General features: G+C 43.6%; 2 protein-coding genes across 3 annotated transcripts in view; one reads left to right on the top strand and one right to left on the bottom strand.

The window, feature by feature from the left end:
* Window positions 1–5,760: 5,760 nt before the first annotated feature.
* Window positions 5,761–25,963, bottom strand: part of LOC139462156 (nuclear pore membrane glycoprotein 210-like) — a 57,923-nt gene continuing 37,720 nt past the window's right edge. For both annotated transcript variants that reach the window (XM_071243678.1, XM_071243679.1), the window contains 15 exons: window positions 25,611–25,790; window positions 24,985–25,065; window positions 21,705–21,836; window positions 21,257–21,412; window positions 20,878–20,969; window positions 20,244–20,415; window positions 18,925–19,097; window positions 17,984–18,201; window positions 16,635–16,889; window positions 15,286–15,432; window positions 14,535–14,788; window positions 13,960–14,179; window positions 13,414–13,539; window positions 12,307–12,423; window positions 5,761–10,783 (listed from right to left, as the gene is read on the bottom strand). In XM_071243678.1, coding sequence (XP_071099779.1) covers window positions 10,653–10,783; window positions 12,307–12,423; window positions 13,414–13,539; window positions 13,960–14,179; window positions 14,535–14,788; window positions 15,286–15,432; window positions 16,635–16,889; window positions 17,984–18,201; window positions 18,925–19,097; window positions 20,244–20,415; window positions 20,878–20,969; window positions 21,257–21,412; window positions 21,705–21,836; window positions 24,985–25,065; window positions 25,611–25,790 — 2,454 coding nt within the window. In that variant the 3' untranslated portion in view covers window positions 5,761–10,652. The remainder of the gene's footprint in view (window positions 10,784–12,306; window positions 12,424–13,413; window positions 13,540–13,959; window positions 14,180–14,534; window positions 14,789–15,285; window positions 15,433–16,634; window positions 16,890–17,983; window positions 18,202–18,924; window positions 19,098–20,243; window positions 20,416–20,877; window positions 20,970–21,256; window positions 21,413–21,704; window positions 21,837–24,984; window positions 25,066–25,610; window positions 25,791–25,963) is intronic.
* Window positions 7,861–8,862, top strand: LOC139462606 (fap1 adhesin-like). Its single transcript, XM_071244441.1, has one exon. It carries the CDS (start codon window positions 7,861–7,863, stop codon window positions 8,860–8,862), a length of 1,002 nt encoding a protein of 333 aa, XP_071100542.1.

The following is a 25,963-nucleotide window of genomic DNA, read 5'->3' as shown; positions in this document are numbered from 1 at the left end:
AGAATTTTTGGTTTGGTTAGTGGTTTGCTGAGCACTCTTTTGATTTGGCTATTTGAGTTTAGATATAGGTTATGCCATTTTTTTGTGATTTTTTGTTTGTTTACACTTTTAATTTCTGATTTTGAGATGGGTAAGTTTAAGCTTATTTCTGGGATTTTGAGGGATAGTTTAGCTGCTTTATCGGCGTTTTCATTACCGTATATTCCTACGTGGGCGGGTATCCACAAGAAGGTTATTTGTTTGCCTGCTTTTGTTAGGTCGTTGGAGCTTTTAAGTATTTGATTTATTAATTTAGGTCGGTTTTTGGTATTTTTGTTTTGGAGGGCTTGTAGTCCACTTAGGGAGTCAGTAAGTATTAGGATTTTTTGGTTGTTTTTGGATTCTTGATTGTGGAGGGCTGAGGCCATGCCCATTAGTTCGGCCGTGAATATTGATTGGTTATTTGGGAGTCGGAAGGATTGTGTGGTTTTAGTTGGTTGTGTGGTATGGACTCCGAAACCCGTGTGTTTGGAGGTCGGATCTGAGGATCCGTCCGTGTAAATGTGACACCAATTTGGCCAATTTTTGTGTATGTATGCTAGTGTGGTAGTTTTAGCTATGTTTGGGTCGGTTTGTTTATTTATTTGGCTAGCTAGTGTTGTGTCTATTTTGGGTGTTTTAAGTTTAGGGGTGAAGATATTTGATTGTTTGCAGTTTTGTTTAAGATTTTTAATTTGGTGTTCATTTAGGTAGTTTGTTATTCTTTGGGATATTGGGGTAAGTAAGGGGTGTTTACGAGCTAGAGCTTGGTTTTTAGGGCTGATGTTTTGGTTTATTAAGTTTTGGATGAGAGGGTTTGATTGGGACGCGGCCCAGAAATTTAAGCTTAGCTGTTCCCTGCGTAGACTTAGTGGCATTTCTCCTGTTAAGGCCTGAAGTGAGGTGTAGGAGGTGCCATGTTGGGTGCGTGTAATGAGTTTGAGAGCCTGATATTGTATTGAGTCAAGTTTTTTAGATAGAGAGTTGTTTAGGGTGTTGTATATGGCGCAGCCGTAGTCTAGTTTTGATCTAATTAGGGATATGTAGAGAGAGAGGAGAGTATCTTTGGAGGCTCCCCAGTTAGAGCCAGTTAGGCATCTTAGGGTGTTTAGGTCTTTACTGCATTTAGTTGTTAGGTTTTGGATGTGAGCATCCCAGGTGAGATGTTCATCGAAAATAAGTCCTAAGAATTTGGTTTGTTTTTGAAATTTGATTGTTTGATTGTTTAGCTGGAGGATTGGGGAGGCGGGTTTCATGTTTTTATGTTTGAATACTATTCCTGTTGTTTTTTCTGAGTTAAGGGAAGATGGATTGAAATAGGGCGTGTATATAAGACAGACTGACAAAGCAGTGGTTTGACACAAGTACCACTCGGTCGAATCAGTCAAACAACACGCCACCCTTGTTATAGATGAAAATCCCTTGAGCTGTGTTCATAGTTTCAGTCTCACTGACATTAATATACATAAGTACTGCTCAACATGGCACCAGTGATGTCTCAGTTTACCTGCCCGTGCACAGCGCTATAGGCGGCCAGAGCCGACAAAACAACGCGGAGAGCTGTTGGAATCGGAAAGAGATTGAATGTTTCATGTGTGTGGTACAAAGACGGATATAACCACTCATCAACCCAATCGTGGTATATTTAATTTACTGCCCAGTCACCTACCCAGCATCAGTAATACGTGAGTTATAGCTCACTTTGGGACATATACAGTCTTAGAACATTACGTGAGTTATAGCCCCCTCCTGATTCACATGATGTGAGTTATAGCTCACTACTGATTCACAATTTTTTACAGACCGCCGTCGAAAAGCTGGAATATTGCTGAGTGCGGCGTTAAAGAACAAACACAGTTCTTTTCAACAGTGAGTAAAGTAATTATAACATACAATATACTTTGGACTAGTCCACAATTAATGTACGGGGAGCACTTTTCATAGTGTAGGCAAAGTGCAAAAAACAACAACCCATCTTTACTGTCGGCGATGGACACAGTAGGCGAATAGAGAGGACACCGGCGAGGCACCCGAAACGTACTGAAGACACTAGATGATTGAAAACAGCCCAGGGGATGTTGGTCCAAATGTCAACCAAAGATTGGCCCAACTGAACCGGCTGGTTCTGGTCTTGTCGCAGGGGTCGTTCAATCTATAATGGGAGAGGTCTGGAGAAATAGCAGAGAAATAAAGAATCTGTTATGCCGCTTCAAAAAGTCTGCCACATGTGGACGGGCATGATCCTGCTCGACGTGACGATGTCCCTGCATCTACACAAAGGGTAGAACATGACCTCGGACGATGTCGTGCCGGTCGAGTACGCCATTCAAATTACCAATAACAGTGATGAATTGTGATCCCTCATGAGTTCTGATGCCCCTCTTTATCGTTACACTTCCACTCCTAAACTGACTACGTTGAACAACGAAAACGTCCCCCCGGACGCCTGTAGTTCCTTGCCCGACCATCAGAGCTGTTCAGGTGAAACCTCGGACTCATCTGAGAACAACATACTGTCCCAGTCTTGTTTTGTGAACCTTAGGTGCTTCCAAGCTGAGCGTGCCTGAACATGACTTTGAAGCAAAATTGGGCGTATCGCTGGAGGTCGGGGCCAGATGTCGTGCTCCCTCAACCGGTTGCGCACGTTCTGCCACGAATTGGTCTCAACCCAGAAATTGTCCGAGCTGTTAATTTAGTTTGGTATTGATTTCGTTGATGCACCAGTGGAATATGGTTGTCTTGTTGACGTGACGCCATACGCGGGCGACCGGCCTGTGACAAGTCAAGTGTGTTGCCCTGCTGGAGATAAAATGCCCAATTTCATTGTGATAATTTAAAACATACTGTAAGATTTATAAAACTGGATTTTAAACTGAAGACGGCGTGCCCTATACACTTCTATGAATGTTAGCATTGAGTGCGAAGTTAGGGGGTAACGAAAGAGTAGAACTGCCACTAGATATGGTGTCTGGGAGACACACAATGTGATTGTCATGTCCGGGCAAGTGACCCAGTTCCACAATGTATTCTTAGCGTTGCGAGGGGAAAGCACCTCATGCTTGTCTCCCTTGTGGGGATTCCGATTCCAAGAAGACTGCAGTAGTATAAAATTAATACCTTGAGCGACTTTCGTGGCGTGGTTCATGCGACTCCAACCTCCCTTGTCAACAACAACACATGCATCCATAGCTTAGCAATCACTGACTGACTCTGCGACCCGTGAAGATTCCGGGGTAGAATACATACCGCCTTCATATAGATGGAATATTGCCGAGTGCGGTGTTAAACTACAAACCAAACCAAACCAAAAAACTGACCCTGAGTTACCATTTCATCGTGCCGCTTCCTACTTATCTAGCTTTGATATTTGGTAATATAACAGGACGTCGCAAAACTTTCCAGACGCAGTTAAGGCTATTGTTAGCCACCCGCAGTAATGTCATGGCGCAAAACAATCAACAGACGCAGTTAAGGCTATTGTTAGCCACCCGCAGTAATGTCATGGCGCAAAACAATCAACAGACGCAGTTAAGGCTATTGTTAGCCACCCGCAGTAATGTCATGGCGCAAAACAATCAACAGACGCAGTTAAGGCTATTGTTAGCCACCCGCAGTAATGTCATGGCGCAAAACAATCAACAGACGCAGTTAAGGCTATTGCTAGCCACCCGCAGTAATGTCATGGCGCAAAACAAACAACAGACGCAGTTAAGGCTATTGTTAGCCACCCGCAGTAATGTCATGGCGCAAAACAATCAACAGACGCAGTTAAGGCTATTGCTAGCCACCCGCAGTTATGTCATGGCGCAAAACAATCAACAGACGCAGTTAAGGCTATTGTTAGCCACCCGCAGTTATGTCATGGTGCAAAAACAACAAAACAGACGCAGTTAAGGCTAATTTCTTGGTGCAATTTCTTGGTGCAATTTCTTGGTACAAAACTTTCCAGATTGACAATATTTATGTTATATTCAAGTTCTCATGTTTTACTCAAGTTTTCTGACCGGTGTCAGTTTGGTGTGTGAAGAAAGCCCAAGTGATGCACGTCTATAGTTCCACTGTGGTGTCAGTTTTGTGTGTGAAGAAAGCCCAAGTGATGCAGGTCTATAGTTCCACTGTGGTGTCAGTTTGGTGTGTGAAGAAAGCCCAAGTGATGCAGGTCTATAGTTCCACTGTGGTGTCAGTTTTGTGTGTGAAGAAAGCCCAAGTGATGCAGGTCTATAGTTCCACTGTGGTGTCAGTTTGGTGTGTGAAGAAAGCCCAAGTGATGCAGGTCTATAGTTCCACTGTGGTGTCAGTTTTGTGTGTGAAGAAAGCCCAAGTGATGCAGGTCTATAGTTCCACTGTGGTGTCAGTTTGGTGTGTGAAGAAAGCCCAAGTGATGCAGGTCTATAGTTCCACTGTGGTGTCAGTTTTGTGTGTGAAGAAAGCCCAAGTGATGCAGGTCTATAGTTCCACTGTGGTGTCAGTTTGGTGTGTGAAGAAAGCCCAAGTGATGCAGGTCTATAGTTCCACTGTGGTGTCAGTTTGGTGTGTGAAGAAAGCCCGAGTGATGCAGGTCTATAGTTCCACTGTGGTGTCAGTTTGGTGTGTGAAGAAAGCCCAAGTGATGCAGGTCTATAGTTCCACTGTGGTGTCAGTTTTGTGTGTGAAGAAAGCCCAAGTGATGCAGGTCTATAGTTCCACTGTGGTGTCAGTTTTGTGTGTGAAGAAAGCCCAAGTGATGCAGGTCTATAGTTCCACTGTGGTGTCAGTTTTGTGTGTGAAGAAAGCCCAAGTGATGCAGGTCTATAGTTCCACTGTGGTGTCAGTTTTGTGTGTGAAGAAAGCCCAAGTGATGCAGGTCTATAGTTCCACTGTGGTGTCAGTTTGGTGTGTGAAGAAAGCCCAAGTGATGCAGGTCTATAGTTCCACTGTGGTGTCAGTTTTGTGTGTGAAGAAAGCCCAAGTGATGCAGGTCTATAGTTCCACTGTGGTGTCAGTTTGGTGTGTGAAGAAAGCCCGAGTGATGCAGGTCTATAGTTCCACTGTGGTGTCAGTTTTGTGTGTGAAGAAAGCCCAAGTGATGCACGTCTATAGTTCCACTGTGGTGTCAGTTTGGTGTGTGAAGAAAGCCCAAGTGATGCAGGTCTATAGTTCCACTGTGGTGTCAGTTTGGTGTGTGAAGAAAGCCCAAGTGATGCAGGTCTATAGTTCCACTGTGGTGTCAGTTTTGTGTGTGAAGAAAGCCCAAGTGATGCAGGTCTATAGTTCCACTGTGGTGTCAGTTTGGTGTGTGAAGAAAGCCCAAGTGATGCAGGTCTATAGTTCCACTGTGGTGTCAGTTTTGTGTGTGAAGAAAGCCCAAGTGATGCACGTCTATAGTTCCACTGTGGTGTCAGTTTTGTGTGTGAAGAAAGCCCAAGTGATGCACGTCTATAGTTCCACTGTGGTGTCAGTTTGGTGTGTGAAGAAAGCCCGAGTGATGCAGGTCTATAGTTCCCACTGTGGTGAAGCATGAGCATGGTATGTATGGTGCCAGTAAACCCAGAAACACAATCAGGATGTGTCTGGGATTTCAACACAGGATCAAAGGCTTAAAGGGCTGCAATTCTCAACACACATGGCTGGGCCACTACTTGCAAAATCTCGACTTGAGTAAAACACGTTTGTATCATCACAATGTACTCATACTACCAGACAGAACAACACCAACATTAAGTGAATCACTTCATCATCTAAAAACAAATACAAAACACTGACTGGGGAGAAATGGGCATCGTTTATTCACACCAAGAACAAAAAGAACAAATCAACCAGGAAATGAGTTATTGACAAGACAAAGAAATGTACAAACAAAGCAATGATGATGACTATGATTGACATGATCATTGAGTAAAATATGAACTGACCTCAACACTGGGAACACAGGCAAAGTTGCCTCCCCTGACAGTGCTAGCATCCTTTGGTATTCACTTCATCCACAAGAAACACAACATAACTGAGGAGTCGGATTTGGTATTTAGGAAGTATGTAAGGGATATATACATATAAAAATAAGCGGCAAGACATTTCATTTGATTGGTTAATTTAGCAATGGCTGATAAAGTGTACATGTTTTGTTTGCATTTGTTTCCCAACCTGAAAAAAAAACAAGAAAGAAAGAAAACAAAAAACACCCACTTACGAACTACTTTTTCATGATTGGCTGATAACAGAATAAGCGTGGCTTGTGCTGCATTTTTGTGCTTAATGATGTCACTGACTATGTATAGTTGTCTATATTTCTTGAGTGTTCATAATCAAATAAGCAGCAGGAATTTTATCATTGTTAACGTACTTATCAATTATAATTGACCTTTTTGGTTGAGTTTATGGAGATATAAAAGTAAAAACCGGCATAAGTCAATACTGAAATGATAGGTAGGGAACAAAGCTGTGGCCTTCACTTTTTGTAAAAAAAACAGCACTGAGATTAAAATAAAAATTAAAATAAATACAACTGTTCATTTGAAAAGGACAAGTTGGTAATGCTTCATATCAATTACTGGAAGGCAAGAAGTCTTACCAGTTAATATAAAATGGATGACTGGAAGTATTTATGAAGATAGAAAGTATTTTCTGGATCAGATTTTGTCACTGACATTTCATGAAAAGTATGTGAGTTCTCCACCTCTTTGAAGAGGAGTATGTAATATAGATTACAGCACATAGAGAAACAATAGAGACTTAGTGAAAATTAGTGAGTTGGGTTTTACCTTGGTCTTTGTTAAAATTAGAGCTTATTGTAAAGTTAGAATTTGTTTGCACAATTTTTAATGTAAATGTATGTTGAAAGTCCAAAGACGATGATATTGTGATCTCTTTTTGTACAAACTGTTCATCCGGAGAAGTAGAGGATGAATACCATGTCTTACTTGTTACTTACACTGTGAAGCGTATTCCCATTTGAGGTATACATTTCTCCCCATGTTGCAAGGTATTTTTAAAGATCGTCAGTTAATGATAAATCTGCTCAACTCTGAATATCCTGATATGATCCTTGCTGTTACTGTATTCATTAAAACATGTCTTTATAATGAGGAATGTGTAACTAGATTTAAAATCTAATCATGTACACCACGTGACAAAAATGTATTGTGCTATGTGCCTTGATGCCTAAATTACTGAACTTACTGTCTGTGTGGAATATCCCAGTGATTGGTGTGCTTCACACGTATCAATGTCAGGTATGACACCTGGGTCTCGAACTTTACAGTTTAAAGGGACCGGGAAAAGGTATTCTTGATTCTAGAGCTGAATAATGTGACCATGAGTCATTGTTGGTAAGGGAAGATTGGGCGGGGATCTTGTATGTGTAGCACACGTTGTGCATGTTGTGCTGATGAAGCAGGGGCGACATCCACAACATCTAAAGAGTCAGCCCTCGCCAGACGCCACAAGGTTGTCCTTACAAAACAAATCAATCCTACGTACATTGAAACTCTTCATTTCCGTCTGTTCAAAACTTACAATGAACATGTAAATGAATACAGCAGAAAACACAGCCTATAACACATCACTACACGATACAAGATATTCAGTCATCATTATCAAACATGTCTCACACAACAGAAGACCAGCGACTCCTTCTTCACTCAACCCATTCCCTGTTAATTCTCATCTGTCACATATCACTTCCAATCAAGCAAACAATTTGAACATCGTAATTCTCACACGATCTTATGTAAAAGTCATGACTGGAATTCTGTACACTAAAAAATGCCAAGATTCAGTTTACCAAATTCTTGACAGTATTGATACAAGACATTATTCTAAATGTGACTGTCATGTAGCAGACATCTTCAGCATGCTGCCCGATCAATGTCATCAGTGTGTCTCAAGGTCACAGTCTCAGTGTCATCAGTGTCTCAAGGTCACAGTCTCAGTGTGTCTCAAGGTCACAGTCTCAGTGTGTCTCAAGGTCACAGTGTCAGTGTGTCACAAGGTCACAGTCTCAGTGTGTCTCAAGGTCACAGTCTCAGTGTCAGTGTGTCTCAAGGTCACAGTCTCAGTGTCAGTGTGTCTCAAGGTCACAGTCTCACTGTCGGTGTGTCTCAAGGTCAGAGTCTCAATGTCATCAGTGTCTCAAGGTCAGTCTCAGTGTCGGTGTGTCTCAAGGTCACAGTCTCATCAGTGTCTCAAGGTCACAGTCTCAGTGTGTCTCAAGGTCACAGTCTCAGTGTGTCTCAAGGTCACAGTCTCACTGTCGGTGTGTCTCAAGGTCACAGTCTCACTGTCTTCAGTGTGTCTCAAGGTCACAGTCTCACTGTCCTCAGTGTGTCTCAAGGTCAGTCTCACTGTCTTCAGTGTGTCTCAAGGTCACAGTCGTCAGTGTGTCTCAAGGTCACTGTCGTCAGTGTGTCTCAAGGTCACAGTCCCAGTGTCATCAGTGTGTCTCAAGGTCACAGTCTCACTGTCGGTGTGTCTCAAGGTCACAGTCTTACTGTCAGTGTGTCTCAAGGTCACAGTCTCACTGTCGTCAGTGTGTCTCAAGGTCACAGTCTCACTGTCTTCAGTGTGTCTCAAGGTCACAGTCTTACTGTCGTCAGTGTGTCTCAAGGTCACAGTCTCACTGTGTTCAGTGTGTCTCAAGGTCACAGTGTCATTGTCATCAGTGTGTCTCAAGGTCACAGTCTCAATGTCAGTGTGTCTCAAGGTCACAGTCTCACTGTCAGTGTGTCTCAAGTTCATCAGTGTGTCTCAAGATCACACAAGTGTTCTGTCGCCTTCGTTGCCAGTGTTTTCAAGATAGGTACCCAGGCAGACTTACTCAGATGTAGGAAGTCTGGTCACCTGCTATACAACCACATTACACACATTTAGTATCATTGTTCAAAACAGTCTTGTTATGGTGGACTTCAACACAGAAATCATAGAAACATGCTTGCTGCATGATGTAAACTGAACCACTTTTAGCATTGTGTTCTCATGACATGTACGAACATCCATTCACATCACACAAATCTTACCAGACAAATATTTATCTCCTGAACAGACTTGAAAATTCTAATCTCCAAACCATATCACAATATCCACCTTCTCAATCTTCTCAAGCAAGAAACATTTTAGTACACTGCTATTTGTGGACAATCAAGTCTGGCACACTGAAATCTGTTCCACAAACAAATGACAAATTTTCCACAGGTTGGGAAATGTTTGTAACATGATGTACATGACAATGTGTAATACAATGTATAATACAATGTGTAATACAATGTTTAATACAATGTGTAATACAATGTATAATACAATGTGTAATACAATGTGTAAAACAATGTATAATACAATGTATAATACAATGTGTAATACAATGTATAATACAATGTCAGTATCTTGTCAGTCTGCGTGGAACAAATAAATATGCTTAAAAATTTGAAAGAAAACGGCACATCCTTTATGACATATTTCTTGTCAAACTTCAAGCAAAAATATAAGGCATGAAGGACACAATTTCACATTTACGTTGATTCTCTTCAACATGAAAGCATGTGCAAAACCTGGCACATCCGACAATAACGATGACCTATGTATACAACGTGAGATCATCGTAGCCCCGCCCCCACTGTACACCTCACACCTCAAACACACATCACACAATGTCTGAAAACGTGTCTACACATCCGAAGACTGACATATCTTAAAACATTTTAGCATTTTTTTGGTTTCCATTTCATCATCCTTCTATATATAAAATGCTGATTTTCCCACCTCTCATATTTCCCTAACCAAAAGCAATGTTTCTCTGAAAGACACAGATTGCCTCGTACAAACTTTCAGAGTTCAATAATGAAGTTTAATAATGATCCATGTAACCATGGTTTCAGCAACACCAGTGTTAATCCATGAAATCGTCATCATTCTACAAGTTTAATTAACAAGGGAGTCCTCCCTTCCTCTTGAATGAGTGAGTGAGTGAGTGAGGACAACTGGATCCATGACCCACCCACTTCATCAAAGAGAGGTGGTCCATGATCCACCCACTTCATCAAAGAGAGGTGGTCCATGACCCACCCACTTCATCAAAGAGAGGTGGTCACATGATCCACCCACTTCATCCAAGAGAGGTGGTCACATGATCCACCCACTTCATCAAAGAGAGGTGGTCACATGATCCACCCACTTCATCAAAGAGAGGTGGTCACATGATCCACCCACTTCATCAAAGAGAGGTGGTCACATGATCCACCCACTTCATCCAAGAGAGGTGGTCCATGATCCACCCACTTCATCAAAGAGAGGTGGTCACATGATCCACCCACTTCATCAAAGAGAGGTGGTCCATGATCCACCCACTTCATCAAAGAGAGGTGGTCACATGATCCACCCACTTCATCAAAGAGAGGTGGTCCATGATCCACCCACTTCATCAAAGAGAGGTGGTCCATGATCCACCCACTTCATCAAAGAGAGGTGGTCACATGATCCACCCACTTCATCAAAGAGAGGTGGTCCATGATCCACCCACTTCATCAAAGAGAGGTGGTCACATGATATGTTGTTTGTCAAGATCAACACTGGAACCATTTTGTGTTTCCTTCCAAAATCTGATGGTTTTAGCACCTCAGGGTGACTTTTCTCTGGACTTGTAAACTTGCTGCTACGTTGGTGTTTGATCATGAGTGGGGGGATGCTCGTCTGTAGGGGGAGTGGGACGAAGACATGTCGCCCCGGTGATCCACGTTGACTGGCATGGACCAGAGCCGGGTCGGCGAGCTGTTGTACGGACTGGTGTAGGGTGGCGATCCTGAAACAAACAACAGTTGACACACTTGACTTTCATCGTTAACTTCCTTTTGTGAGTGAAGAAAGTCATCGCTAGGTGGTGCTGCTCAGTGGTGACACGCATCATACGAACTTAAGTTCACCTCACAATTGGTCATTAATCTCTCTGTGGTACATGTACATATGTCTCTTTTGTCTGACGACATATTTATATTATATCCAGTCAACTACGGTTATAAGCCCTCAAAGGGACCACTAATTTTAGTTCGTAAAAAACGTAGTTTGTTATGAGCATATATATATAGCAAATGGACAGGACTATAAAATAAGTTTGTTATATCCGTCAGTTCGTTATAAGCGTGTTCGTTATAAACGTAGTTTACTGTATATATTTTATATATTTAAATTTATTTATTTATATATTCATACATGGGTGCATATGCATGTTTTATAGTAAACTGCTGTAACAGTGTATTGCTGTTCAACTGAATTCTCGTACGCCTTAAACTTCCACAGGATAATAAAGCATTATCTTATCTCATCTCATTGTTTACATCAACACCAATCTCATTAAAATCAAATCTTAGTTCTTGCTATTGCTAAACAAAGATCTGAGGACATCCCATTAGGGGTCACCGTCAGAACGACCTTTCATCCGACAAATCGGAGCCTCGTTTACCAGATCATGAAAGTGACAGTCGGAATGTGATTTCTAATCATGCATCCTCGAAAACTTTAACACGGGGTATTCCAAACGATAGTTACGGGATTAACGGCTGAATCCATACAATCTGGACCATCTATTAGCGATTCCAGAATGTTCTTTTGTTGAGGTTTCATATTTTTAATCAAGAATTTGTCAAAATATGTTTCGAAGCGTAGTCATCAATTGAAATTAGTGCCGTAAAGCACGAGAAAGCTGCCTTCTCATTGGTCATTCCATTGGTCGGTCAAAGTTCGCGCAAGGTCGGTCTGACGTGAATCTTAATGGGATGTCCTTAGATCTTTGTTTAGCGGCAGCGAGAACTTAGATCTGATTTTAATGAGATTGCATCAACACCATTGTCCACATCAGCATTGTCTCTGTCAACACCATATCAACATCAACATCAACACCATCATCTATGCCAAACATCATCCATCTTCCTGAGGCAAACGAGTTAACTGACTGCGCCAGTCCAGTTTCCCCCTTTGCCAAAAACGGCTGGAATTATGGCGTTACATTTTGGCTGGACTAAAGAGTCGATGCATTGTCAAATCAAAATCGCGTAACAAAATTGATATTCGGCTCATAAACAACATGTTGATTGCAGGATTTGCAGAGTATGTGTACCATCAACAGATATTTTCCAAATCTTTTCATATTTTCAATCAAGGTGCTCAAGTTATTTGATGCAATTCACAAGGTAAGACCCGTTGTATTACAAAGAAGATCTTTTATCATTTTGCCATTTTGGACTTTTACAGTCAGTTAACTCCCTTGCCTCAGGACATCATCATCATCATCGACATTGACATTGTCTCTGTCAGTTTCCTCATCCTCACCTGGAGCTGGCTGTATGTAGGTCACATTGGGACTCGGATTCATCGACTGGCTTGTATTCAGGAAGGCGCTCGAGTTCGCGCTTGTTCGATAACGTGGCCCAATCAGCACATGGTATCCTGCAGAGGTCAAAGTCACACACATCATGATGATAGTTTGAAGAAACAACGGGGCACATCAGAATTTTCTTTGTTGAAACAGTAGTGTGTAATATGGAATAACATGGCAACAATTCAAACTTAGTCTTGACAAGTATCTCTTATATAAGCTTATATAAGCTTGTAAAGTTTCATTCATGAAACTTTAGTAGTTTCTGGGAAAATTTGTCCCCATTTCACGCAGTAAGCACAATGCTGAAAAACAACTCCGCTCGTGGTGGGGATAACAAGTACTGAAGAAAGCACACAGTACTGAATCTTACTGACAAGTTATTGCAGATCTTACACAAACTTTGGGAACTCATCTTCGATACCAGGTTCAAGACTATCAATGCATATCTTCGATACCAGGAACAAGAGTATCGATTCTCACCTACAAGACCAGGAACAAGAGTATCGATTCTCACCTACAAGACCAGGAACAAGAGTATCGATTCTCACCTACAAGACCAGGAACAAGAGTATCGATTCTCACCTACAAGACCAGGAACAAGAGTACGGATTCTCACCTACAAGACCAGAAACAAGAGTATCGATTCTCACCTACAAGACCAGGAACAAGACTATCGATTCTCACCTAAAAGACCAGGAACAAGAGTATCGATTCTCACCTACAAGGCCAGGAACAAGAGTATCGATTCTCACCTACAAGACCAGGAACAAGAGTATCGATTCTCACCTACAAGACCAGGAACAAGAGTATCGATACTCACCTTCAAGACCAGGAACAAGACTATCGATTCTCACCTACAAGACCAGGAACAAGACTATCGATTCTCACCTACAAGACCAGGAACAAGAGTAGCTATACTCACCTACAAGACCAGGAACAAGAGTAGCTATACTCACCAACAAGACCAGGAACAAGAGTATCGATACTCACCTACAAGACCAGGAACAAGAGTATGGATTCTCACCTACAAGACCAGGAACAAGAGTATGGATTCTCACCTACAAGAACGGCGACTGCTGTAGCCAGGATGAGCAGGAACAGGGCAAACCAGGACTGGTACGTCATCAGGAAGTTGAAGATGAGCGTGCTCCAGCCGATGTCCCGAGTGTAGACCGTCCTCAGGCCTGATGAACATAGAGAGCAGCGTACAGGCAAGGTGTATAGGAGAACATACGGATGTTAGTTTAATGTAGACAGTAAATAGGTTTTAATGTTGAGCTCAACATTATTGCACTTATATAGCAACATACATGCATGCATGCATATGCATGCCTGCGTGCGTGTGCCTGTTTGTACTAGTCCGGACTAACGCGATTTCATACTGCTAGCCCACTGAGATAGCACTCCGCAGTTTAACATGGATACCCAACACAGTACTGACTCTGACCCCTTAATGCCGAGTGCCAGGCAGGATACCAACAACTACTGCCTTTTAATGTCTTCTCGTATACCGTGGTCGGGGATCAAACCACTGACCTTCCACCTCTGGCCAGAGGCCCTATGCTCTAGACCACAGAGGCAGTCTTCCCTTGTATGAAACTTACGTGACACATCGGGCCTGTCTCCGATGAGTTTGATGTAGACGGGAATCTTGGCTCGCTGGCCGGTGCGCTTGTCGACCAGTTCTACGTGCAAGTTGAGCGTCTCCCTCTCCCAGACACTCAGCGAGTCAAGCAGACGGACAGGAAACAAAACAACACCCCCTGGTTGGCTGTCCTGGTCAGGTGACAAGGCTTCAAGCAGTGTCCCATCACTCACTGATGCCTGTGGGACAATTAAAAATACATTGTCACCATGGTTACGAAGACCTGAGAACCTAGCAACCTCTGCTAGTCATAAGAGGTGAATATTCCCAAGTATGACATTAAACGAGCAGGCAGAGGGGGGTATTAATTTGTTTAAGTTGGACTTCTTAATATTTTGTTCAATTTTTGTTATATTTCAAATCATTAAAAAAAAAGTAAAAATCACTGGGAAAATCAGATATGTTTGAAATTACTGTTTGTTGTATTGGGGGAACCATGTCTGCCGAATGTAATTTTAACCATGGTCTTGCAAATACCAATGTTCAGGAGAGTGTGGCAATCTGACACCCAGCAAACAATGGGGCATCACCAACCTGAATGTTGGGGACGAGGTTGGGCAGTGTCGAGATGCGGATGGAGGCGAGTGGAGCCAGATTTGTCAGGTGGATCTCGGCATTGTGAATGTAGAAGGCGGGAGCAAACTCGAGGTCACATGATGCGGGGAGCTCTGGTTGGCCATCCTGCTGTGTTACTATGACAACCAGTCTTATCTTTGAGCTGATGGTGCTCAACTGTTGATAGTTGTGAAACTCGGACATGATGGCTGTAACCTGACAGACGAGTTGCCCTGAAGATAAATGTCAGAAGGTTTACATTAAACATACTCTACAAGTCCATGCACAACATATTTGATGAAAAAAGAAAAGGAAAGAAGAAGCAGTTTTAGTGCAAATCCAAATTCTCCCAACTGTCACTTTGTTAATTCAAAAACAAAAACAATATTTCCTATTGTATGTAGGAAGAATGATGAAGGGCAAGTAACTCTGATGTGTGTATGTACGTTTCTCTGTGTAACGCAGCAAATACTGTATTATGTCACAATAGTACTAATTCCCCAATTTAATGCAAATCCTTTCAAGGGCATTATCTTCAAGGCCAGATGTTCAACATCTCTGTAAACCTTCTTCGAAATCGAATCCTGGCACGATTAATATCTTCGATGCCAGTGCCTCGTTCCCCTATCTTAGTGCTACTGCCTAAAGTATGTTATGTATGGGCGTTACATTTGTCTTAGAGCTTCAGTCATTTGTGAAACGGGCTCAGATTACCAACATCTGTTCTTACCTTTTTCAGAGTCAAATCCTGGCACGACCCTGAACAGGTCGTTGACATCGACCTCCACGTCCGTCTTGGTGAACTCCAGGTGGCACAGGAAGGGAAGGAATGGCGGCTGATAGCTGTTGCTCCTCAACTCTGCAGGGCAGTTCTCTCCTGGAACAGTGAGTGAGTGAGTGAGTTAGTGAGTGAGTTAGTGTTTGAGTGAGTGAGTGAGTGAGTGAGTGTTTGAGTGAGTGAGTGTGTGAGTGAGTGTTTGAGTGAGTGTTTGAGTGAGTGAGTGAGTGAGTGAGTGAGTGAGTGAGTGAGTGAGTGAGTGAGTGAGTGAGTGAGTGAGTGGGCGGGTGAGTATTTGAGTGCTTGAATGAGTGTGCATGAATGCTTGCATGGGTGAGTGAGTGGTTGCAGGGATGTGAGCAGGTTTTCCTGAAAAAAAAGAGAGGAAAACTCCAGGGGGGTCCCAGACTCGTTTTAAGCAATTTCTTGGACAACATTCACAGCAAGTCAATGTCAAATAAACAAAAATGGCGGATGCAGTAAAATTTCGAAGTTAAATTAGTACTTAAAAAAAACGGGCATAGCTTCCACGCACCTGGCATCCCGCCGGGTCTGGCAGCAATTCTGCCATGAATTTCCCCCTCCATCCCCAGACACAAGGACAATTGTCACAAGTCTGCAATGTCTGTCCCTTTCCCCATGTTGAAAAAAACTTACCTTGTACTACTTACCTTTTGTTGAAAAAAAACAACAACATTGCAAACATAAGACATTAATACGACATATATCCCGGTGTTATGGGTTTTCGGGCGCTGAAGAAACATTCATAGTTTTCTCACTAATCACATGAACAACTGTTAAACATCTCATTTACTTATAGGCTAAAAGAAAACTTCATCTTAAAAACAAGCCATTATCTGAGCAGGACAATTCGTGCGATGGTTGTCAGGAATCATGATAATATTTTTCGGAGTATTTATTTTAAATCTTTGATTATAATTTTCCGAGGAAGATGATTTTTTCCCGAGGACTTCTGTTTTAAAAAACGTGATTTTCCACGTTTTGGCAGAGATTTCACATCCCTTTGGTTGACTGAGTGTTTGAGAGTTTGATTTAAGTGTTTGAGTGAGTGAAATCCAACAAGCATGGGTATAGTGCTGACGAACCTAGAAACATAATCGGGGTGAACCTTGACTCAAACCCACAATCATAGGTTTCGGGTGTGCCAAAGGGACACAACTCTGCACCGCGAATGGCAGCGTCTTGGATGACTGGGTCACCCGTGCCTCCGAGTAAAGCAATAAGATAATACAAGTTTAATCAGTGGAATTATTCATTACCACGAAATGTGCATCTCTTACCCAAAGGCTTGTTCACTAAGCCAAGATTGACGGGAATATTCACTGGCTTGCGGCCAGGGGCATTACTCAGGAAGCCCACACTGTCCCCAACTGTTGCCTTGGATACCGGCAGTACCGTCACTTCAATGTATGTGGTCAAGTCGGCACTGATGGTGTTGATGACCACTGATCTGCCGACACTGGTTGCCGTGGCGAGGCCGGTGTCTGGGTTGATATCGACTGACGTCCCCTTCACTGCCCAGCGTCCTGTATAGCCTGAAGCATCACAAAGTAAACAAGAGTCATTAGAAGATGACAAATCTCCTCAACGCCCACAAATTCGAAAGAGAACAAATCATCTGACTGTTACATTAAGTCCAACTTGATGAGAGAATTTCTATTTAATCTGTCTGTCCGTATACAAGAGTAGTTATTCAGCTATCAAAACAATACCATGGAATTGAGATTCGGAACATTACAACCATGGGGGGGACATTACAAACATGAGGGGGAACATTACAAACATGAGGGGGGACATTACAAACATGAGGGGGGACATTACAAACATGAGGGGGGGACATTACAAACATGAGGGGGGACATTACAAACATGAGGGGGAACATTACAAACATGAGGGGGGGGACATTACAAACATGAGGGGGAACATTACAAACATGAGGGGGAACATTACAAACATGAGGGGGGGGACATTACAAACATGAGGGGGGACATTACAAACATGAGGGGGAACATTACAAACATGAGGGGGGACATTACAAACATGAGGGGGGACATTACAATAATGAGGGGGGACATTACAAACATGAATGGGGAACATTACAAACATGAGGGGGGGACATTACAAACATGAGGGGGGACATTAAAAACATGAGGGGGGACATTACAAACATGAGGGGGGACATTACAAACATGAGGGGGGGACATTACAAACATGAGGGGGAACATTACAAACATGAGGGGGGACATTACAAACATGAGGGGGAACATTACAAACATGAGGGGGGACATTACAAACATGAGGGGGAACATTACAAACATGAGGGGGAACATTACAAACATGAGGGGGACATTACAAACATGAGGGGGGACATTACAAACATGAGGGGGAACATTACAAACATGAGGGGGAACATTACAAACATGAGGGGGACATTACAAACATGAGGGGGAACATTACAAACATGAGGGGGGACATTACAAACATGAGGGGGGACATTACAAACATGAGGGGGAACATTACAAACATGAGGGGGAACATTACAAACATGAGGGGGAACATTACAAACATGACGGGGGGACATTACACACAGTTTACTGTAGGCTTCCAGCTATATTTAAAGTCAACATACTTCTCTGTGACACCAGCGGCGTACTGAAGCAGATGACGGCCCCGAGGGAGACAACGGCCTGAGTGGGGGTGATGATGTAGTTGACAGGGATGTTGATGTAGTCGGCCATCCAGGGGTTGTACAAGTCCCACACCTTGAGAATAGTCTGCCCTGCCTCTGCAGCGCGGACAATCAGCGTGCTGTTGTCGGTGTCCTTGGAAATCTGCAGCAGGTCATACCTGGAAACAACAGGCAAGTGTCATCGGGGCGTCATACCACCTCCAACAAGACTGGAGTGAGTGTCGTTTTATGCCACAATCACCAATATCAGAGCGAAACCCTTTCCGATTTGCAACCATGTTCTTAGCTGTCTGGAATACTGCTGAATACCACTCACTCACTCATCCACCCACCCACTCACTCATCCACCCACCCACCCACTCACTCACTCACTCACCAATGAAGACAATCAACCAGACAAACATCAGCACACATATCACCAGACTATAGTAACATACAAGCCTGCACTTTCTCTCCAATCAAAAGATCAACATGTGCTGATGCTGCCATAGTCATGTACCAACCCTATGACGATAGGTCATGTCAACATGCTGGCCGATTGCTATGGTACAATCTGCCACAATAAATCGGAGAAACAGAAAATCTGACAAACTTCAATAAGCATCTGACTACATTAATCATTGTGCATTTGTTAATTCGAAAATTTTCTTTAGAAGTTCTTAACTTGATATAATTTAATTTAATCACAAGCACATGAACCATGAACGACCACCATGCAAAGTTCAGGTCCTTGGGGGCTATTCTGCAGAGGAAATTCTACTGGGGCAAGGCTGACAAATAAGATTTATCCTATCAATTCACCCTTGTAATTTCAATAAGAAACTGAAAGAAACCTTTGACAGATTTAGTAAAGACATATTCAGAGAATCACAGTCCCTCACCTGCTGCATCTCATCTGAAGCTGAACGCTGGTGGCGTAGAACGGCATCCCGGTGTCGTCATGGTAACTGATGGAGAACTTGAGCGTGGTGCCGACAGGTATACTGGTCAGGTGACCGGAGGAGGTGAGGAGTGGAGTGTCTGCATTGATCATCACAAAGGAGACGGGTTTCACCTGCAGATAAAGAAATCACATGATGAATAGATGAAACATAGGTGAGTGAGTGAGTGAGTGAGTGAACAGTAAGACAACATGTGAAACCTAGTAAGTAACCATTTCATTCAAACATGAATGTGTGATTTATCCTCATGTGATCCTCGTACAACAGGAACAGCCGACCTCACCTGACATGGGCCTCTGTTCAACAGGAACAGCCGACCTCACCTGACATGGGCCTCTGTTCAACAGGAACAGCCGACCTCACCTGACATGGGCCTCTGTTCAACAGGAACAGCCGACCTCACCTGACATGGGCCTCTGTTCAACAGGAACAGCCGACCTCACCTGACATGGGCCTCTGTTCAACAGGAACAGCCGACCTCACCTGACATTGGCCTCTGTTCAACAGGAACAGCCGACCTCACCTGACATTGGCCTCTGTTCAACAGGAACAGCCGACCTCACCTGACATGGGCCTCTGTTCAACAGGAACAGCCGACCTCACCTGACATGGGCCTCTGTTCAACAGGAACAGCCGACCTCACCTGACATTGGCCTCTGTTCAACAGGAACAGCCGACCTCACCTGACATGGGCCTCTGTTCAACAGGAACAGACGACCTCACCTGACATGGGCCTCTGTTCAACAGGAACGGGTGACATTACCTGACATTACCACACAAGAAGAACAGGCAACCTCACCTCACGTGAGCCTCCATACAACAGGAACAGCCGACCTCACCTGACATGGGCCTCTGTTCAACAGGAACGGGCGACATTACCACACAAGAAGAACAGGCAACCTCAGCTCACGTGAGCCTCCATACAAGAGGAACGGGCGACCTCACCTCACGTGAGCCTCCATACAACAGGAACAGGCAACCTCACCATACAACAGGAATAGGCGACCTCACCTCACGTGAGCCTCCATACAACAGGAACAGGCGACATCACCTCAATAAAACAGGAACAGACGACCTCACCATAAGAGGTCCTCATACAATAGGAACTGGCGATTGAACTTTCATACTGATGCAGCCACAGATCCTGCCACAAATAAGGGGCGCTACTCTGCACAATGAACAATGGCGCTTTAGACGACTGAGTCTGGAGAAGATGAAGACGTAGAATTAGCCACAGCGTATTAGATAGACAGCTTTACCTTGATGAGAATGACGAGGGTCTGGTTGACACCGAAGTCCTCCTGAGCGATGACGTGGAGAGCAGCAGTGCCTGTCAGCGGCCCTGAGACGAGGACGCCGTTCTTCTTCATGGTGACGATGGACTTGCCGCTGTTGTGCAGGATGTGGTAGGTCAGACGTGCCGCCAGATCTCTGCCGGGGAAATTTGTATTCATCAATAAATGTCACATTACTTTCCAATCTGACATTAACTCTAACAGACAAATGAATTCAATTATTCTCCAAAATGGTTTTGAAAATCTTTCCTTTAATTATCGTGTATTTGACTGAAAGTCTTTTTTTTATTCATGCAACACAGACTGAATAATATAAAGTAAAAAAATCTTGAATGTATTATGTATTGAAATATATTCAATCTTTTTACTATTTGAGCATTGTCTGAAATATGGCAACCAACCTACTGCTTATGCCTCCCTTGCCAGTCAGACACCTGTTGGTCTTGATAGGAATGACCAATAAGAAGTCACCTACCTGTTTGTCTTGATGGGAATGGCCAATCAGAAGTCACCTACCTGTTGGTCTTGATAGGAATGACCAATCAGAAGTCACCAACCTGTTTGTCTTGATGGTATTGACCAATCAGAAGTCACCTACCTGTTTGTCTTGATGGTGGTCTCAGTGTTGGGGGTGATGAGGATGTGACCGTCACAGACGCTGGGGTTCACCAAGGACAACTTCTCAAACACCTGATGTCATAACGAATATGAGGAGTTAAAGAACCACACACATTTTACAGTCAAACAGATAATCAGCAGGTGGCAATATTTCAGTGATGTTACAGCATGTTCACAAAATGTGCTGAAGTGAAACAAGTCGTAGATGTTGACCACTCTCGTGAACCTAAAAGCATGGGTAAGAGGCGGACAGGCAAAATCACAATCAGGGCAAATCTGGGATTCAAACCCATGACTATCACATTCTGACTTAAACTGCGCCTACTGTTCTATTGTAATGCTTCCTGTCCACATCTCACCTGTATCTGGATCTCGTCTCGCAGCACGATGTTGCCCGTGACCTGGTTCGAACTCTGCTGTGAAGGTGTCACACGCAGGCTGACAGTCACATGACCAGCTTCAAGGGCAAACAGTCGTTTAGCGAAGTCACTTTCCTCCGAAAACAGAATGTTGCTCTGAAACATTACATAACACCATTTCACTAATTGTTCAATTTTATTGTAATGAATAATTCTAAAGATTTACACCATGTGACCTAAGGACTTTTGTTGCATGCTATAAATAGACATGACTGTAACAATGTGCACTGACATCAAGAACACGTACCACCTGTTATTTAACCCATCTTCTCCACCAATGTATCAGTTGGTTACCGGTATACCTAAATCCTCTTTCAAGGAGAGTGCTTGCTCATTTCCTTTGGTTCATATGCCTGGATAAAGGAAGTAGAGAAGAAATGTGGCTCACCTTGTGGTACACGGACTTGAGGGAGACAAGCTCACGGCTGTTGACGGACCAGTGGAAGGACAATGGCGGCAGGGAGCTGCCGAGGGTGAAGGGCGTTTCATGTTCCGTAAGACCGACTGCATACACAGGAAGCTGAATCAAGCAGAGAGAGTGGGTGAGACTTAGACCTGCGACCCTGCTCACACACATCACAGACGTACACACATCACAGACGTACACACATCACGGACATACACACATCACAGACGTACACACATCACAGACATACACACATCACAGACATACACACATCACAGACGTACACACATCACAGACGTACACACATCACGGACATACACACATCACAGACATACACACATCACAGACGTACACACATCACGGACATACACACATCACAGACGTACACACATCACGGACATACACACATCACATACGTACACACATCACAGACGTACACACATTACAGACGTACACACATCACAGACATACACACATCACAGACATACACACATCACAGACGTACACACATCACATACATACACACATCACAGACATACACACATCACAGACGTACACACATCACAGACGTACACACATCACAGACATACACACATCACAGACATACACACATCACTGACGTACACACATCACAGACGTACACACATCACAGACATACACACATCACAGACGTACACACATCACAGACATACACACATCACGGACATACACACATCAGAGACGTACACACATCACAGACATACACACATCACAGACGTACACACATCACAGACATACACACATCACAGACATACACACATTACAGACATACACACATTACAGACGTACACACATCACAGACATACACACATCACAGACGTACACACATTACAGACGTACACACATCACAGACGTACACACATCACAGACATACACACATCACAGACATACACACATTACAGACATACACACATTACAGACATACACACATTACAGACGTACACACATCACAGACATACACACATCACAGACGTACACACATTACAGACGTACACACATTACAGACATACACACATCACAGACATACACACATCACAGACATACACACATTACAGACGTACACACATCACAGACATACACACATCACAGACATACACACATCACAGACATACACACATCACAGACGTACACACATCACAGACATACACACATCACAGACGTACACACATCAGAGACGTACACACATCACAGACATACACACATCACAGACATACACACATCACATACATACACACATCACAGACATACACACATCACATACATACACACATCACAGACGTACACACATCACATCACAGACCTACACACATCACAGACGTACACACATCACGGACTTACACACATCAGAGACGTACACACATCACAGACATACACACATCACAGACGTACACACATTACAGACATACACACATCACAGACGTACACACATCACAGACGTACACACATCACGGACATACACACATCACGGACGTACACACATCACAGACATACACACATCACAGATGTACACACATCACAGACGTACACACATCACAGACATACACACATCACAGACGTACACACATCACAGACGTACACACATCACAGACATACACACATCACAGACATACACACACACGTCACAGGCATACACACACACATCACAGACATACACACATCACAGACGTACACACATCACAGACGTACACACATCACATCACAGACGTACACACATCACAGACATACACACATCACAGACGTACACACATCACAGACGTACACACATCACAGACGTACACACATCACAGACGTACACACGTACACACATCACAGACGTACACACATCACAGACGTACACACATCACAGACGTACACACATCACAGATGTACACACATCACAGACATACACACATCACAGACATACACACACACGTCACAGGCATACACACACACATCACAGACATACACACATCACAGACGTACACACATCACAGACATACACACATCACAGACGTACACACATCACATCACAGATGTACACACATCACAGACGTACACACATCACAGACATACACACATCACAGATGTACACACATCACAGACGTACACACATCACAGACATACACACACACGTCACAGACATACACACACACATCACAGACATACACACATCACAGACGTACACACATCACAGACGTACACACATCACAGACGTACACACATCACAGACATACACACATCACAGACGTACACACATCACAGACGTACACACATCACATCACAGACCTACACACATCACAGACGTACACACATCACAGACGTACACACATCACAGACGTACACACATCACAGACGTACACACATCACAGAAGTACACACATCACAGACGTACACACATCACAGACGTACACACATCACAGACGTACACACATCACATACAAACACACATCACAGATGTACACACATCACAAACGTACACACATCACAGACGTACACACATCACATACAAACACACATCACAGACGTACACACATCACATATAAACCCAATTCACACTATCATCAGTCTTCCACCAAAGACAGGAAATTATTTAGGCATCTCGAAGTACATGAGTGTGTGTGGTGTGTGGTGTGTGGTGTGTGTGAGAGTTTTATAGCGCTAGCTCAGTGAGATACGATGTTAAAGATGGATGTAACGTCCTATCACATGACATGGCTGGGATATATGAGCAGACCTGCTTCCACTTGGCCACAGAGGCGCTCTAATCAACATACAATATTTAGTGTGTGTGTTAGTGTGTGTGCGTGTGTAAGCAAGTTAAGACTTGGGGTGAGTGAGTTCAGTTTCATGAGGCTCACAGCAACAATACAGCAAGTTTTGGGGAACAAAGACAGTGGTTCCCACACTGAGCCACACTACACATATCACAAGCAGGATATAACTCCATGAAGCCCCATGGTGAGTGAGCTAGGTTTTTGCAATGTCAGCAATATTACCCCAAGGGTCACAAACAATCACCTACACATACTCATGTGGAGAATCAAACCCGGGTTTTACTCCTGACAAGCCAGCACTCTCCCCACTGGGTGGTCACGGTTTGAATGGTTCAGTTTCCAGAACACAGACTGCTTGACATTCACAATGAACTTAAGACTGTTTTCAAATTTAGCAAACATATAGGAGGATGCCTTGATAATATCATGAAAATATCCTAATGCCATTTGTATCCAAGTTGATAGCTCACCTGAATGCCCGTCTGCACCCGCGTAAGGGGGGAGTAGATCCTCACGCCGGCCAGCATCACCACATTGACGACAGCATCGTCCTGGAGACGACAAACATGATGAACATCGGGACCCAGAAATGAGCGACTCTTAAAGGCATGGCAGTGTTGGACAACCTGCTTCGTCTAGGAACACTCACACAAATGATAATCTCTCCATCTATCAACTTTTAACAGTGATTCTGAAGTTGTGTAATTTGTTTGTTTGTTGTGTAACGCTGCACTCAGGAATATTCCAGCTATATGACGGTGGTCTGCAAATAATCGAGTCTGGATCAGACAATCCAGTGATTGACTTCATGACAATCGATCCACCCAATTGGGAAACAATGACATGCATCAACCAATTAATTATCCTGAACACCCGATCCCATTAGTCGCCTGTTACAACAAGCATAGTCGCCTGTTACAACAAGCATAGTCGCCTGTTACAACAAGCATAGTCGCCTGTTACAACAAGCATGGGTTGCTGAAGGCCTATTCTACCTCAGATCTTCACGGGTCAGTTGTATAATGTTTATACATAATCATTCTTATTAAGATACCCTTGGACTATTGTGGGTGTATATTCTTTAATGATCACTTACTTGTGAGTAGACGACAGTTTCCCCTGTGATTGGGTCGGTACCGACAGCTTTCCCCACAACACGTGTGGTGCCGAGTTCGAGCCCCTCCAGCAGCCCGCTGGACGCCACGGTGGAGATGCTGCTGTCCATGACGGAGAACTCGATGGTGCTCTGGGGCTGCGGCCCGCCCATAGCTCGGACCTGGGGGGGGGGGAGGGGAAGGTGCAGTGTTACAAACAGATACCTCATTGAAAGTCTTGCAGTGTTACAGACACCTCATGGAAAGTCTCATCAAGTCTGGACCAGACAAACCAGTGATTGAAAGCATGAACCACAATCCATCGGGTAGCAGGGCTTGACCACCAATCCATAAA

The sequence above is a fragment of the Haliotis cracherodii genome, unplaced genomic scaffold (genome assembly GCF_022045235.1).
Source record: "Haliotis cracherodii isolate W230 unplaced genomic scaffold, xgHalCrac1.p SCAF_15, whole genome shotgun sequence".
Classification (NCBI taxonomy): Eukaryota; Metazoa; Mollusca; class Gastropoda; order Lepetellida; family Haliotidae; genus Haliotis; species Haliotis cracherodii.
The sequence above is the reverse complement of the archived record's forward strand: the minus strand, read 5'-3'. Positions and strand labels throughout refer to the sequence as shown.

Excerpts from the sequence above, each read along its gene's own strand:
- LOC139462606 (XM_071244441.1), top strand. The coding sequence starts at position 7,861 with ATGTCATCAGTGTGTCTCAAGGTCACAGTCTCAGTGTCATCAGTGTCT.